Raw genomic sequence first — 15,722 nt, 5'->3', positions numbered from 1 at the left:
GTTTTGGAAGACGCAGCACGAGGAAGAGCAGGTCTTTCCAGGAATGCCCCTCGAAGAAGAGTCGCCTCCATTCGCGGTGTCGCCCGCCTCACCGTCGGGGGCAATCTTGAAGAGGCCTCATCTCTTGCGGTCATTGGCCTGAGGAAGTCTTCCGGACTCCATTCACCAAACCCCATCTCCGTGATGGTGTTCTCCACTGCAATTTGCAAGTCAGGCGAGACTGTGCAGAAGTGGGTATCTGCAGGTTTTGTAACTTTGAGGAACGCGGGTTTTCGGATGAGGTTGCGAAGGGCCGAGTTGGGAGAGCCGGGATGATCGTTGGCGGTCGCGCCGGGTAAACATTACAACCTCGGGGCCAAAATGTGCACTGACGGATCGTCCTCCCGCCGGCGCCCTTTTCCGACATGTCACATCCATCTACTGATTCTCCTGACCTGCAAACTCCAGAGATGTTCACGATCACTGTGGGCATCTCACGCGTCAAGACGATCGTCTGAGGGCCGATCTTCCAGAACACAGCACATTCCCGCGTGTTTGGAGCCGAGATCGCAATTCGCCTGTGGGCAATAGATCGCCTCACAGCCAAATCGGAAATAATCAACTGCCGCCGACGTGCGGCTGGCGCGAATCGTCCCACAGTCCTCCCAGGCGGCTGGAACGCCCGCCCGCCGTTCGAGCTTTCAGCGCCCTCAACTTCGGATGTGGGCAAGACATGCCAGCAAGCTGCCTGTCTACAATACGTAAGTACACATGTACCTAGGTCGGCTGCAAAAAATCAGCCGGAAATGTTGCAGGCATGTGTCAGCCCGTACATTCAACATCAAACGACCCGATGTGGCGCCGACTCTGGCTTGAGCCCCTTATATATGCAGGTGCAGGACTGAGTCGTGGCATGCGCCGGGGGCAGGTTTACTAGATACTAGATAGCCGCAGCGGGCAGATCTAGGTGGATGATCCCTCAAGTATTTTTGGGTCCAGCCTGGAATCAGGCCAGGGGTTTGGAAGTTTCCGACGCAGCCCTGTCTCCACGGCCCGGGATGCGATCGGTGGCTGCGCTCGTGTGGCCAGTTCAATATACAGCAATGCCGTCCCAATTCCTTTTTTTTTTTTTTTTTTTTTTTCGAGGCTCTGTGGTTCTGAGGTCACACCCATTGTCACGTCTGTCTTTTCAATGGCACTGCGGCTCTTTTGCCTTTCACCTAACCCAGCCGCGGATCTTTTCGAGTCCCGTGGATATCGACATGGCGGCTGACACGGGGCTCCAGCCACTGGCAATAGGAATCTCCATTGCAGCACCATGTGTTGCATTTGTCTTTGTCCTGCTCCGCTTATACAGTCGATACTTTATCACCAGAAATTTGGGTTGGGATGATGGTCTCATCGTGTTGCCCATGATACTCTCTATAGCCCAGGCCTATACCACAGTAATGGGTAACAATTAACCCAATGACTACCAAACTCTTAGCGAATAACCATAACTGACGTCTCCCAGGTATCAAGATCAACTTCCTTGGATACCATGCAAAGGATATTCCACTAGATCAAATGGACCCCGTCCTTGGCGCCAAATACAACTATGCTACTCAGCTCCTTTACAATCCCATCCTGGCTCTGGTCAAGAACGGAATGCTTCTGTTCTTCCTCCGTGTCGGCGGCAGTATCGACAACTTGCGATTGTTCATTATTGCCATCATAGTTCTGAATACTTTGATGATGGTCTCAATTTTTCTGATCGATTTGCTGCAGTGCATACCCATCAAAAAGACATTCTATGCAAACACGGCGGGAACATGTATCCAAATCGGCGATTTCTTCATCGGCACTGCGGCGGCGACTATTCTGACAGACATTTTGGTCATGGTCATCCCAATCTGGCTGACTTGGAACCTGAAAATGAGACTAAGGAAGAAATTGGCAGTCATTTTTCTACTGTCTATGGGGTTATTGTGAGCATCCATCCCCACTATTCAATCACTTGAAATTGCCACAGCCACTGCTAACGCTGTTCGACCTCCAAAGCGTGACCGGCATCAGTGTCTATCGCATGTACTACCTCATCGAGGCTTACTACGGAGAGCCAAATCCGGACGCGACATACGGCGTTGGAGGAACCGCTTCGAGTATCGAGGTGAACTTGGCCATTGCATCAGCATGCGGTCCTTTCCTCAAACCAATGATTCTGCACTTCTTCCCCAGCTTCTTTGGCCGCGACTCTACGAATCGATACTACGAGTACTACGAAGACAATCCTCCGGACGTCATGTACCGAGGCGGCGCCGCAAATTATTCTGCTACCGCCTCTGCCTCCGCCACCAAAATTTCAAGGAGGACTTCCCTAAGACGAAAAGATGATAACGGGAGGTATGACCCAGAAATCGAGCTCCAGAGCCCGGTCGGGAAAACTTCCAAGAGCCTCCGACGCGGCAGGACAACGATGACGTCTGCGCTTGCGGAGGACGGAGAGGACGACTCGTCTGAGAGGAGAATGGTGACGACGATGGATTTCATGGATATGTTTCCTGGCCACGAACAAGAATCAGAAACAGGCGGGGAGGGGCAATGGATGAAAAACGGAATCATGAGAGAGACCAGTGTCAACATTACGTACTCCCCCAAGTTCAGCGACGAGGACCTGCAGAATAGAAAAGCCACGGCGCCAGGGTCGGCATTCTGAAGATCGAAAAGAAATGATAAATCCTGATTCTCCACCATCGCGGACAGATCTAGATTAATACCTAGGTACTCGTGACATGCCACGCGCCAAAAAGACATAGCTCGTCCCGGGACAGCATTATGATAGCATCACATCGTACAAGACCATGTATCTGAGTGATTGACGACGACGAAATGAGTTTTCGAACACTACCACGAGTCACACTCGGCGTATTTACTAGCTCGCTCACACCTGCACAATTTTAAACCCTCGGGGCCCACACATCTCCAAATATCCTAGATCATAAGTAAGCCTTGCTTGGATGCTTCGGACTGGACACCTGTGTTGGTAGATGAGACCGTTTGATGTTGTAGCTGGGCTACCACAACAAGACTCGCCCTCGCTCGCGAGCACCTGAGATGCCATCACAACCAATTTCACCCACGTCCATGCATATCCAGTCAAAGCAAAGTCAATTAGGCGCAGCAGAAGTTGGTGGTTACACAGCATGCATTCCAAAATTTGGCCAGGCTTTCCAGCATGCCTAGCCCCCAGATTACGGGGACTGGGGCTGTGTGTATGCGATGGACTCGTGTGACATTACAAAAAAGGTACTTCTTGTGCACCTGTGCCATGGTATTAAGACCACTGCGGTCTGCCGCGTCTCGGAAAGCTGGGTCTTTCTTTCAACAGCAGAAACCGCACTTCAGAATATTAGATCCACATTATATCACGGCCTGTACTATTCATTGACTCACTACGGCCACGAGATTCTGCACAATCCCGCCTTTCTTGGCACTTATCCCACGCGTTTCCCTCAGCATTGCTCTTTTGGTAGCTGACAGAAGTCTTTGGACGTTGACCGAAGATGTGGCCAAGCTGGTCGCGGCAAACAGAGCAACAATGCAGCTGCTCGTTCAAATTATCGCCAACATTCTGGGATTTGCAGTTATATCGGCTATATGCAGAATCTTCAACTTCAACATCCGGGTCATGCTATCCACCAAGTCAATGTCAACCATGTCCTTGGCTTTCTGGACCGCGTTTCTTTCGCAACAATTCACCATAGAGATCCCATTTCGCCTCATTTTATCTCTCACATTATGGCTCTTGTTTGCAATACTTCCTTCGGCTCTTTGGGCTGGTGCTCTAACGCCGGTCATTTTTATTGTAACTCAAAAAGCACAGATACAGCTGCCTGACTACACGAACACCACACTGCTCAATTACAACTGGACTTCCCGCAGTAATCTACCGGCAGTAAGTAATAGGAACGGGATCTTCGCATACAATGTGGGGGAGACTTTTCTCGGTCAGCTATTGCAAGCGGCCTCCCAAGCGACGACCGTTGACGGAGGGATTGGTATGCGACCTAAGTTGGACTATACCAGCTTTGAGTATGTGAACAGAAGCCATGGCGTTGGTATGCCTTTTGGGGTTAGTGATGAAGATATCCGTACCAACTTTCGTGCACAACGGTATTGGTATCTGGAGAACGGATACAGGGCGACTGTGGAATGCATCTACAACAAAAGTACAGCGTACTACATCGAACCAGGCGGTCAAGAGCGGGTGTGGGAGGCAAAAAGCTTGCTTCCGAACAGTCTTTCCTCCGAGTTTGCCTCATACTTCGGGTGGAGTGGTGACACCATTGTGGCTATCGCGGCAGCAAGCTCCACCAAAGTTTCCCGGCGCATCTTGGGCATTGCAGCTGGTACCACGTACGCAAATCTCAACCGGACGCAGTGCGAAACTTTCTACACGCCGACGATGTTCAATGTCTCTGTCGAGCTCGGCGGCAAGAACACCACCGTGGCTCCGGTTACCGGCAACGACACTGTCCAGGACATCGAACCTAGTGGTAACTCGACTTTCCTTGTTAATTGGCAAGTTCAATTGATCGCGAGCGATCAAACAAGCTTTTACTCATCACCGGTGGGGAATTCCTTCAATACCAGCATCAGAAACTATATGTCTTCTCAGTTGTTGCTTTACAACTCCACACCATCCGCCGAGAACGCCAGCCTTCGTGGGCTTGAGAACTCGATCACAGCTATGGTGGATAGCATGTTGACAGTGTATGCGGGCCCTCAAGCCATGGTTGGTAATGAGACATTCTCCGCTGATGCATATGCCGGAGTAGAGGCTGTTCGTTTGGGAGGATTTCACTATATCGTGGCGGTGATGGTGCTCAACCTTTTGGTCCTTTGCATTCCTTGTGCTGATGCGCTACGTACAAAGTATTGGTGGTCTCTGGAAGATTTCGACTTCATGAAACCGACGGATATCCTGTTAGGTGTAGCAGCAGGGTACGACAGACAAGTAGAAGGTTGGAAGAACAGTCCGGTCTGGCAACGTTGGAGAATCAATCACAGAGGAGAGAAGCTTTTGCTGAGCAAGAACAGTATGTCGGCATCAGAAGACTTGAGTTATGAGCCTCTTCAACAATGAGCCTAAGATGCTGGGAACAGTTAACTTCGCCAAGATAGTTGGATTATTCTTTAAATGGCTCTTTATGTGTGATTCTCACAAAGTGAATGACATCTGAGCAGCTGATTCATCTCACTGACAGCAGAAAAATTGCATTCATTACCATAAACCACCCAGGCTCTTGTATTTATCCCCACCAATCCAAAGAATTCAACCTCAACTTTAAGTCATGGCTTGCTTCATTACATGTTACACCTCTTCCTCACCTCGCTCATACCCGTGTCCGTTAAGCCTTACCTCCGGCGGAGTTCGGATCCGCATCCCATTCGTAAATCAACTTCTTGGCCCCGAACACGTCAACACCTTGCCGCCCTTGACATACCCAAAGCGGAACCTAATAGTGACATTTGCCCATAAGGTAAAAAATTCTAAATTACTTTGATATTCTTCATCCTGCCAAACAAAGTACGCTTATCCACAAAATGGGCTTCGTTAGAGCGCCTGGGACAGTCGCCACCAGCTGCGTAGATCATGCCGCCCGTGTGCTTAAGTTATTGGTGGTATCTTGCATCCCTTCACGCTGTTAAAAATGTAAAGCTTTGGGACGGGACAGTATACCAATTATTTAGCGTTGCAAAACTTGTTAAGCACCACTACAAGACTAAGCCATAACAACAGACCTTACTAGCTACGTACCAGCAGATTCCTTTCGATACGATTTAATGTACAGCAGTCTCCCCAGAATTGCCTTTCAAGTCCAAGAATAGCATTCCTCCGCGATTGGCACCTTCACATCATAAATCACCTGGTTGTACCATTGCGTCACAAAGGCCGTCAGGCTGAACTCGAATTCGCTCACAACTGCCGCCCCATTCGTACACGCGGCCGCACTACCACCCTCACCGCCAGGCTGGGTCACCGTGGTGTTCTCCCCACTGCCAGCGCCAATATCCTGGCCAGCATCAAGCGTCACCGCCGTGGGGAAGCTCGCCTTGGGCGTCAGGCCGCCGCCGAGGTCGAGCGCCCCGCCGAGCAGCTCGAACTCGACCCCGACGGTGAAGGAGACGAACGGGCTCACTGCCACGGTAGCCTTCTCGGAGAGGCTCACGTTGGCGTGGTACGTGGGCTCCCACCCCGCCGCAGCGGTGGAATTCCAGTCGACAAAATCGATGTGGACGGTCCCGTTGGCGACCTCGGCGCCGACGTCCAGGGCAACGTCCACCGCGGCCGCGACGTCGAGGTCCGCGCCGACGCTGAAGAGCAGCTCCGGGCCGAAGGTGATGATCCCGGGGACGTTGACGATGTAGTACACGAGCCCGTCGGGCGAGTACGCGAAGGTGTTGTTGTACGGCGCCGTCACGCCCAGCTCGAGGACCAGGTCCGACCTGACGGCCGTCTCGAAGTCGACGTGCAGCGCGTCGAGGGTCAGCGCGCCGACGTCGAACTCGAGGTACCCGCTGAGCCCGACCGAGAGGTCCAGCTGGCCCGACTGGGCGGTCACCTTGACGTACGGGTCGTACTCGTACAGGACCTGGGAGGGCAGGTTCCAGGTGTTGCTGTATGTCAGCTTGTCTGGGTCGATGATGATGTCTCGTCTGGTTGGGTCCGCGGAGCTTGCTGCGGGTAGGCCGTGGAACTGGGTCTTCATGTAGGCTGAGTGAGGGTGTCAGATTTAGTGTTCGTACCATAGATGGCCACTGGGGGGGAACTTACAGCTGGCGCTGTTTACATCTGTCTTCTCCGCCGTGGCAGTGAGGGTCAGACTAGATGTATCTGCCGTATAAGTGCCGGCCAAGAAGAAGCCACGCTCGAACTCTGTGTCGCAGTCACCCATGTGGTTGGTGATGAGCAAGAGCTTTTCATGCGATGACCACTGTGTATACGCATCGTTGAGATCCTCAGCATTGTTAAAAGTTATCGCGACTGAATCTGAAGAGCAGTCAACAGTGGTGAGATTAGAGATGGTCTCCAGCAATATGGTAGGATAATTGGTCGACAGGGTGACGTTGACTGCAGCGAGGTCCGTGTTGTTGAGACCGTAGTCCAGGGACACATTGGTTTGCGGGACCAGACAATCAGGCTTCGTCGGCACCGGAATTGGCGAGAGAGTGACATTGCTCACGACCGTCGCGTTGACCGTGTCGCCGGTCTGGCGGGCGGCCTTGAGGCCAGGAGCAGCGGCAGCCGAGCTTGCGAGAGCCAGCACGGCTAGGGAAATACAGCGAGGCATATTGATGAATGATAATTCGTGTCTGTAGCTGCAGCCAGGTTCGCCGAATTGGGGCGGGAACGAATTACTTCCTAGCCAGTGAAGGGAGAAAAGTAAAGAGCGGCGTTGGGCTGTTCAGTGTATTCTCATCATCGCGCAAGTGAATAGACGGGTAGATATGTGTGTCCATGGCTGTTGGTCTATCAAGAGTGTTGACTCGAGTACATGTCTGTCAAGGGTAGCCTTCGGGTTGGCAGCCCGGATGAGGTTATCTTGAGCCAGGCGGAGATGTAAGAGAACCCCACCTTCACGATGCGTATCCATGGGACGTGCGGTTGCATGGCCGGGAATGATGCCCTTCACGGCGAGCAGTATGACCCACGTGTATACTCATTCTTGATCGAGGGCAGACAACTACGAGGGCTTGTCTCTAATGATACTCCCGGTAGCGGAACACCTCTGCTCTGTGCTGCTTCAGCTCTTCTTAAGACCGGCTGTCACCCGCGCCTTGAGGCCTTGTATCCAGGGGGAGCAGACCTGCATCCTCGCCGGCGATGCTTGTTGCAGGCATCACTCCGCGCAAAAATGCCATGATCTCCCGATACCACTCAAGTACCGAAGCATTAGTCTGATCTGATATCGGTAACCCTGTACCGAGGAACTCAAATCACGTTGGGCATTCCGCAACGGCGAATGGCCAAACACAATCGCGCCGAGAAAGTTAGATAAATCCATTGGTAGCGACCGAGCAAAGATGGCAGGAGCCTCAGGAAAGCAGAATGTTACCATCATCGCGGGGTGGGTGTCCGCGGGGCCCATCGCATAAGCACATGTCTCCGAGAGTGGAGGTCCGAATCAGGACTGCTGCTCCGGCTCTATTGGCGGGGACGAATGAGTCGGCTGCGAGCTTCTTGGCTCAAAAAGAAGCACGCATGAGAGGGGTGAGGAGAAGCAAAGACTGAGAGGCTGACAGAGGGCACGATGATGATTTGGATAAGAACAGAAGGGGCTTGCATGACAAGAGTCGTTGAACGACAGGCTGGAAATAAATTTAGTACCTGGGTTCGGATGGACCTCGAGGCGATCTTCGGAATGTGGGCAGAAAGTTCCTGTCAGGAGCAGGGGTCAGATGCTTATTAGGACGGCCACATTCAAAGACGGACCTGCACATTGGGAGCGTCTGTCTGGGCACCGAGTACCTCAAATCCATCACTCTGTATGTTTTTTGTACGTCAAATTCTCAAGTGGAGTAAACTGGAGATAATTGCTTCCTATATCAACTTGTTTCAAGCATGAACGCTTGAGCGAGCATCGATCAAACGGCACAAAGCCCACCAAAGTCATCCTCCATCGTCCAAGTACCGGCGAGACCGGCGACCTCGACCTCCTCGACCGGAAGCTGCTCCTTGCCGAGGAAGAAGTCGTTTCTTCCTTCCCGGCGCGGCTTCCGGCTCATGAACCTCCTCGCCCAATCGTCGACGGCAGGCTCGCCCGTCTCGTCGCGCGCCTGCTTGAGGAATGACATGAGCTGGGTGCCGCCCGTGCCCGTCAGGTCCTTCTTCCCGTCGCCGCTCGTGTCGAGCGCAATGCCCTGAGGCCCGCGGGAGGGCTTGGCAGGCTGCTGCTGCCTGCGCGAGGCGGTCGCGAGGTTGACGCGCTGCCTCACGGCCTCGGGGCTGCGGCTGCGGCTCCTGGCGCGGACCTCCCGGCTGGGTGTCACGATGTAGCGCGTGACGATGGCGATGTGCTTGTCGCGCAGCGCGCTCAGCATCGAAAGGCACGCGTCGTATGCGATGCGCAGTCCCTTGTCCGATGACCCGCGCAACTCGACAAAGTCGCGGATATTGGCCACGGACGAGACGTCATTCAGGAAGCGCGCGTGAGGGCCAGGCATATACTTCCTCATTTCCATGAGGAAGTTGTGACGGGGCGCAGGGGCCCTGCCGCGGCTGGCGTCGGACTCGGAAGCAGACCCATCGCCAGATGGGGCTTTCTCGCCGGTCGGCCGGTGATCGATACCAAGCGCAATATCGAAGAACTGAATGATCGAGCTCTGGGCGTTGCTACCACCGCTGTACTGGCGGTACTCGCCGCGACCAGATTCATCGAGCTCGTAGAGGACGCCGTTGGGCAGACCAGCCTCGGCCATATTCTTGCTTCCTGCGAGGAACGGCCGGATGCGGTGATAGAAAATGGTGGGGTCACAACTCTCGTGGATGCGCTGCAGCAGGGTGCCGAGATCGTCCAGGCGCTCTGCGAATGCGCGCAAGCAACGGGCGACGGCAGCTGCATCGCCGTCGCGGGCAGCGGCCATGGCCGTCAACATGAGCGGGATAATGGGCGCGCCCCGGGCCTCGATAGCGACAGAGACCAGGTAAAACCAGGACTCATCGATGGCACCGGTAAAGGTTGTCAAGGTGGCGAGGTTCTCGAGCGAGTCAATGCCCTCGTCGACGAACAGCGGCTTGAAGTTCCAAAGGCACACCCCGGCATAGGTAGCAACGGGGAGGACCTCGAGCCTCTCCGACACGGTCAGGAGAGGCACGGCAATGGAGGGCGGGAGGCGGTCGCTGGGGCTGTCACCACCCCATATGTAACCGTGCGCCATGAAGACCAGCAGGCTGTAAGCCCTCCGCCATTCCGCATCGTGTTCCAGACCGACGGTGGAGAGCACAGGGAGGCGGTCGATGACGCCTCGGAGGCGCCTGCTGAGGATCAGGGCCTGCAGGTTCGCGACGATGGCCTCCCATTTGTTGTAGTACGGGTCCGGGAGCCTCGTCAAGGGAAGGGCTTCCGGCAGGAAGCCATGGCTAGGCGAGATTCCATAATCGGAGAGTACCGGGATGGGAGGAAACATGACTTTGTTGGACGGTTCTCTGTTTCAAGAGATCCTTGGGTGGCTGATAGAAATTTTCGTTGCTGGCACTGGCACTTGGCGTGGATGTACGAAGCCGCGTTGGTTGCTTGCCGTTGGTGAAAGGCTTGAGATGGGATGGTAGTCCTGACGCAAGGAGTATACAGAGTGTTTTCTGATATACTCCTCAGCCGTGCGAGATCACCGTTGTATCGTGTGCATGCGTGTCTGGCCTGGAGACTGACGATTGTGGTCAAAGTAAGGCTGAATTATGGCTGTTGAGGTAGGAGAAGGAGTAAATTGGACGAGGCAGGGGATGGCGTGGTTTATAAGGGAAGCGAAACAGACGGCCGGCGCCCGGCTTGACTAATCAAAACAGGCAAAAAGTGTTTACAAACCAGCGCAGCCCGTCCGTGAGTTTAGGGTGCGACAGCGCCCGGCTGACCCGCGTGGCCCTCAAGGGACTCAAGGGTCTAAGGGATCTAAGGCCTTGCTATGCTTTGCTGTGCCTGAATCGTGGCAAAAGTGAGAAGTGATGGCTCTTGTTTCAATAATAATTTTGCTGATGCGTGTCGCATGTGTGTGTGTGTGTGGTCGCCGTTAAGCCGACCCAATCCACCTGCATCAGACCAGATGCGAGTCCTCTTCAGTACACCATCACAAAAGTGAAATTCCGCAGGCGGGTATTTTTGGATGGCTGGCTTTGACAATGAGACGATTCCTGCATTTCCCTGCTCCGATAGCGCCCGGGTGGATGGGATGGGTCGATGGTGGACGAGCGGGTGGGAGGGAAAAAAACATGCACTTTCACATTGCAATTGTCGGCTCAGCCCTGTCACTGTCGGCATGTGGTCTAGTCAGTCATCTGTCAGTGCGGTCATCCATTTTTGTTTGACGTTGCTGCTCCGCAGTCTCGAGCCGCCATGCAAGTCCAGGCATCCCTCCGTGCTCGAGTCTGCAGGGCAATCGAGGCAGATCGAGACGAGGAGGCTGATGAATGCTTGCTTGCTATGACGTGGGTGATGGCTTCGAAGACGACAGCCATCGACCAGATGAAGGATGGCAAGGTTGAGGAGACACAAACTTGGGGTGTCCCTGAAACCGAGCCAACCCGGCCAGAACGGCCAGAACGGAGCCCCCGGTTTATCACAAGGCGCCGTTTGTCGGCGGCCGTCTGAACAGAGCGCACGTGCCACAGCATTGGCCCCCTTGGCAGTATTGTGCTGCTGTGGGACGGAATAATGTGGGTTAGGCCCAGGGTCAAGCTCCAAGCAGCTGTGCTGCCCGCCTGCCCAAAGCTGGATGGAGCCTCGACCACTGCCAAGGCTGGTGGAGTGTGAGGATGATGCACTCCCAAGGTACCAGGCCTCCAGGATGATACACCTCTGACTGCCACAACATCCTGCGATGAAGCTGTTTGGCGACAGCTGCTGACGATCCCGTACAGTCGACAATGGTTGTCCAGCGTCATGTCCTCAACTGGCTATACAGCGTCCTGACAAGTGTACGTTCCTGGCCCACCCGTCGCGATTCGTACCCAACCATCGTCTTCGTGATGTTGCTAACCCCTCTCCTCCACCGCCGCAGGAATACCACGATGTCAACCGCACTTACAACGACGTAGCCCAGGCCCTGTCCCAGTATCCCTCACTATCGCCTCGGACAGATGTGCACAGTATGGAACGCCCCCGATTGCTGCATCAGAACCTCATACTGACTTGGATGTCTCGCGACATCAGCATTCCCCAATGGCAGCTCTGCCCTCCTCCTCCATATCTCCGGTACAATACCAGTCAACTTTCGCGGCACCACATACCGTTTCCCCATATCGATATGGGTCCCTCACGCATACCCACGAGAGCCGCCTCTCGTATACGTTACCCCAACCGAGACCATGGTCGTGAGGCCAGGGCAGCACGTCGACCCTCAAGGACAAGTTTACCATCCGTATCTCGTTGGCTGGGCTGACTTCTGGGATGTACGTTCTATGGCATCAAAGAGGAGGCGCTCCCTTTGTTTGAACCCGACGTGGCTGACCAAAGCTGTACACAGAAATCCAACCTATTTGACTTCTTGGGCGTACTACGAGATGTCTTCGCAAAGGAACCTCCAGTTGTCGCAAGAGGCCAGGCGCAACAACGACCTCCCTCGGCCCAACCACAAGCCGCTCCCACCCCTCCACCCGTTCCTCCTCTGCCACAGGAGCTGTCTGCTCGACCACCGAGCTCCGTACAGTCGCCTCCCATAACGAACGGCGGCCCTCGACCACCACCGCCGCCCCCAAAACCCAACCAGCAGCCTTCGAGAGCAGAAGGCCCTCCTCTACCTCCTTTGCCGCCAGGTGTGGAGCGTCCTGGGAGTCGTTATGGCTCTCCCGCCTTGCAACAATCACCACAAACGCAGCCGCAGCAGAATAATCGCATGTCGAGATACGATAGTGCGCCTCCCCTTCCTCCTGTCCCTCAACAGCCACATCAGCAGGGACCACCTCAAGGCTTCTCTCACGCTACTCCTCCTCAACCTCCTTTCCAAGGACATCCGCTACAGGCTCAGTATCAAGCTGGCGCGCCCCCCATGCTGATGTCTCTCGCCGATCCGCGTCGAATGTCAAGCCTGCCTCCGCAAACCCAGCAACAATACGCTGGTCCTCCGCCATTACAGCAAACATGGCAACAAGGACCGGCACAGAATATACCTCCACCGCAACAGAAGCCCCCACCACCGCCTGATCTGATGGACGAGCCTCTGACCCTCAACATTCCGTCGCCGTCTTCTGTGCCAGCACCGCCAATACCCCCTAACCCCGAAAAGGACGCCCTCCTTCGCCAGCTTGGAGCGACTTTGTATCAGATGAGAGCCCGTACTCGCGAACAGAATGACTCCAGCATGCAAGGTCTTCAGGCACAGCGCACGGCCATGTTGAATGCCATGAGCACAATGCAATCAGAGGTCGGCGCTCTGACGCAGCTGTCTAACTTGTTGCAAAACAACACAAACATTTTGCGAGATACCATGCGTCGTGCGGATGAGACTATCGAGAACAGCAAGCGCCTTCCCGAGCCAGATATCGATCAGCTGCTTGTCGCACCAACAGTCGTCGGGAACCAACTATACGAACTGGTGGCTGAGGAGCGTGCGCTGGCTGATGCCATTTTCGTTCTTGGACGAGCTGTGGAGAGAGGACGGGTTGCGCCAGCTGTATTCGCCAAGACAACGAGGAGCTTGGCCAGAGAATGGTATCTCAAGAAGGCGCTTGTCAAAAAGATCGGCCACGGAATGGGACTTCACTCGGCTGTTTAGAGGGCAGCGGGTCGTGCCCCAGCCGAGCTCGATGGCGCTGCTGACGAAGCTGCGAAGGTTATGGAGGGACATTGGCTCAACGGGTCAGAAAGTGCGACTGAGCCACCCGTTGACCTTGACAGAGGCGGCGAGTTCCACAGGCGCCGTAAGATGGAGGAGCGTGGTACTTCAAACGAGGGTCTGCGCAAGGAACGGTTGAGAGCTGCATCATTGTCTGAGCGAGTTTCCCGCCATGTCGATAAGCATCGAACCAGGCTGCGTCTTTCAGGCAGCTTGGAGGAGCCGAGGGAAGTGCATGACTCTTAGAAGCGAGCAATCCAGTGCTTTTTGCCACAAACACCGTGACCTTTGGGCTGCCTCGTTACTTCCCCTCGTGACGGTGGTCGTGGACAACTCATATGCCTCCTGTCCATTATGACAAAGAAGTCTCTCAAAATCGTCCGTTTCTAGCAAGGTATTCCTGACGTTTCATAAGAGGATGTGTTAACAAAGAAATAACCCCGGAGGAGTCCAAAATCATGTTCTCCCTGCCTTTGGTTTAGTACTACACACGCTTGTCTTGATGCCAAATCATCACCGTTGACACCGTTGACACCATCATCAGCCTCATCGCCACTCTCGTCATCAGCATTGATAGACAGCATAAACATGACCAGGGTACGTTCAAACAAAGGCACCAAGAGGAAGAAACCCATTGAAGCCAAGATGAGTCGGCCACAAACGCGCAGCAGGGAAAACCTGCTGTCCCAGTCATTGTCGAGCTGAAAAAAGAGGATACATTTAATTCGGAGGTCTTCAATTCGATGTTCTCCGGACAAATATACGACGTCCTGGTCTCGGGCGAAGGAGCCCGTCCCGAGTTCCCACGCATTGAAAAGGAGGCTTTGGCCGACAGGTTGGCTGTCCCGGCAGCCAAGAAGGACCTGGCCACTTTCAGCCACCTGCTCCCGCGCCTCGCCGCTATCACCGCGAAGAAGCAGGGCAGGCGTAACGTCGAGAAGATCCGACTCGTCACCGACAAGCCCGCCGACTTGCCCTTGCTGGCGCAACCGGACTTCGGGTTCAAGCTCGTCGGCGCAAGGCACGGCGACTCGGACTGGATCCTGCCGGGCAAGCTGCTGCCGGACCACGACGAATTCCACTCGTCTAATTTCAAACCCGAACCCGAGTGGACAAACCTCTTCATACCGTTCGTGCCGGGCGCCATCGCCTGGGCCCTGCAGGAGCCGGCGGCGTGGGCGCTCGCCAGCAACATCCCGTGGGTCATCACCCATAGCAGCCGAGAGCTCGTCGTCCTGCGGTTCTACAGGATCAACCCCGAGGAGCGGGATCTCCCGGCATTGCACGAGGGCGAGGTGCCGGTCGGGGCTTCGTACTTCGCCGTGCCTGCCTTGCCGCCCGGGGCGGCCGCATCCACGGCGTGGGAGCACAGGGCCCTCTTCGCGCTGCCGTGGTACAGGAACGCGCCGCCGGTACACCGCAGGGCCCTGTCGTACCACCTCGGCCTCTGGGTGGCGCTCATGGCGCGCCTGTGACACCCCGGACGAGCCGGTCGGGACGGGACCCCCCGTGGAGCTGAACAGCTGGTACCTCCATTCTGACCCCCATGAGGGGAAAGTGCACGAGGCGCACTACTCCACCGCGTTCAAGAAGGCGTTGATCCATCTGGGGGAGGACAGGCGGCCGTACTCTGTCATCAACGCCCAGAGGAAGGCGTCGGAATCGCAGCACAACCGGGAGTGTGAGGCGGTGGCTGCGGTGATGAATTGGAGGCCGGACTCGCCGGTGGAGTCTGAGAGGGATGAGCAGGAGCGCCCGCGCAAGAAGATGAAGTGCAGGCTCATACGGGTGGGAGGGTGCGCGCAGATATTCCATAATGATGACGGACCCTGGGTAACGAGGTAAATGACCATCAGCTGTCTTCCCTGGCTCACGTTGATGATACCGCTGTAAATGTGTAAATACTAGAACAGATTTCCACAGGGTGTCTGGACCTTTTTGGACTGGTCGAGTGTTACTCAATGCGTCCATTCGGTGCTCCTAAGCCCACGGCCATAATTCCCTCGCAAATGCCACACTATCGTACTCCATTGTCTCCTTACTCTACTCACAAATCTACTATATTCGCGATCTCTGCTCGCGAACGTTGGAACATCGATATACCAGGTCGATATACCTAGGTATGTGGTTACACGAGGCTACCACAATGTCATTGACAGCAATGATTGGTTGGAGATGCTTTCAAGATGTCTCTCTCATATTCTTTTCCGCGGCAT

General features: G+C 54.8%; 6 protein-coding genes across 6 annotated transcripts; 4 read left to right on the top strand and 2 right to left on the bottom strand.

Moving 5' to 3' along the window:
• Positions 1-712: 712 nt before the first annotated feature.
• Positions 713-2,674, top strand: INS49_012135 (uncharacterized protein; the record flags this gene model as incomplete). The annotated part of the gene is made up of 3 exons (XM_043172840.1): positions 713-740; positions 1,493-1,946; positions 2,020-2,674. 3 exons carry the CDS (start codon positions 713-715, stop codon positions 2,672-2,674), a joined length of 1,137 nt encoding a protein of 378 aa, XP_043022137.1.
• Positions 2,675-4,078: 1,404 nt separating this feature from the next.
• On the top strand, positions 4,079-4,796 carry INS49_012134 (uncharacterized protein; the record flags this gene model as incomplete). The annotated part of the gene is made up of 2 exons (XM_043172839.1): positions 4,079-4,753; positions 4,794-4,796. The coding sequence occupies 2 exons, from the start codon at positions 4,079-4,081 to the stop codon at positions 4,794-4,796; spliced, it is 678 nt and encodes a 225-aa protein (XP_043022136.1).
• A 1,038-nt stretch (positions 4,797-5,834) lies between these two features.
• INS49_012133 (uncharacterized protein) lies at positions 5,835-7,313 on the bottom strand (the record flags this gene model as incomplete). Its single annotated transcript, XM_043172838.1, has 2 exons — positions 5,835-6,736; positions 6,797-7,313. The coding sequence occupies 2 exons, from the start codon at positions 7,311-7,313 to the stop codon at positions 5,835-5,837; spliced, it is 1,419 nt and encodes a 472-aa protein (XP_043022135.1).
• Positions 7,314-8,607: 1,294 nt separating this feature from the next.
• Positions 8,608-10,149, bottom strand: INS49_012132 (uncharacterized protein; the record flags this gene model as incomplete). Its single annotated transcript, XM_043172837.1, has 1 exon — positions 8,608-10,149. The coding sequence occupies one exon, from the start codon at positions 10,147-10,149 to the stop codon at positions 8,608-8,610; it is 1,542 nt and encodes a 513-aa protein (XP_043022134.1).
• Positions 10,150-11,599: 1,450 nt separating this feature from the next.
• On the top strand, positions 11,600-13,446 carry INS49_012131 (uncharacterized protein; the record flags this gene model as incomplete). Its single annotated transcript, XM_043172836.1, has 4 exons — positions 11,600-11,650; positions 11,734-11,821; positions 11,886-12,124; positions 12,199-13,446. 4 exons carry the CDS (start codon positions 11,600-11,602, stop codon positions 13,444-13,446), a joined length of 1,626 nt encoding a protein of 541 aa, XP_043022133.1.
• Positions 13,447-14,249: 803 nt separating this feature from the next.
• On the top strand, positions 14,250-15,351 carry INS49_012130 (uncharacterized protein; the record flags this gene model as incomplete). The annotated part of the gene is made up of 2 exons (XM_043172835.1): positions 14,250-14,977; positions 15,030-15,351. 2 exons carry the CDS (start codon positions 14,250-14,252, stop codon positions 15,349-15,351), a joined length of 1,050 nt encoding a protein of 349 aa, XP_043022132.1.
• Positions 15,352-15,722: the final 371 nt, after the last annotated feature.

Source organism: Diaporthe citri (assembly GCF_014595645.1).
Source record: "Diaporthe citri strain NFHF-8-4 chromosome Unknown scaffold_6, whole genome shotgun sequence".
In the NCBI taxonomy this organism is placed as follows: domain Eukaryota; kingdom Fungi; phylum Ascomycota; class Sordariomycetes; order Diaporthales; family Diaporthaceae; genus Diaporthe; species Diaporthe citri.
The sequence above is the reverse complement of the archived record's forward strand: the minus strand, read 5'-3'. Positions and strand labels throughout refer to the sequence as shown.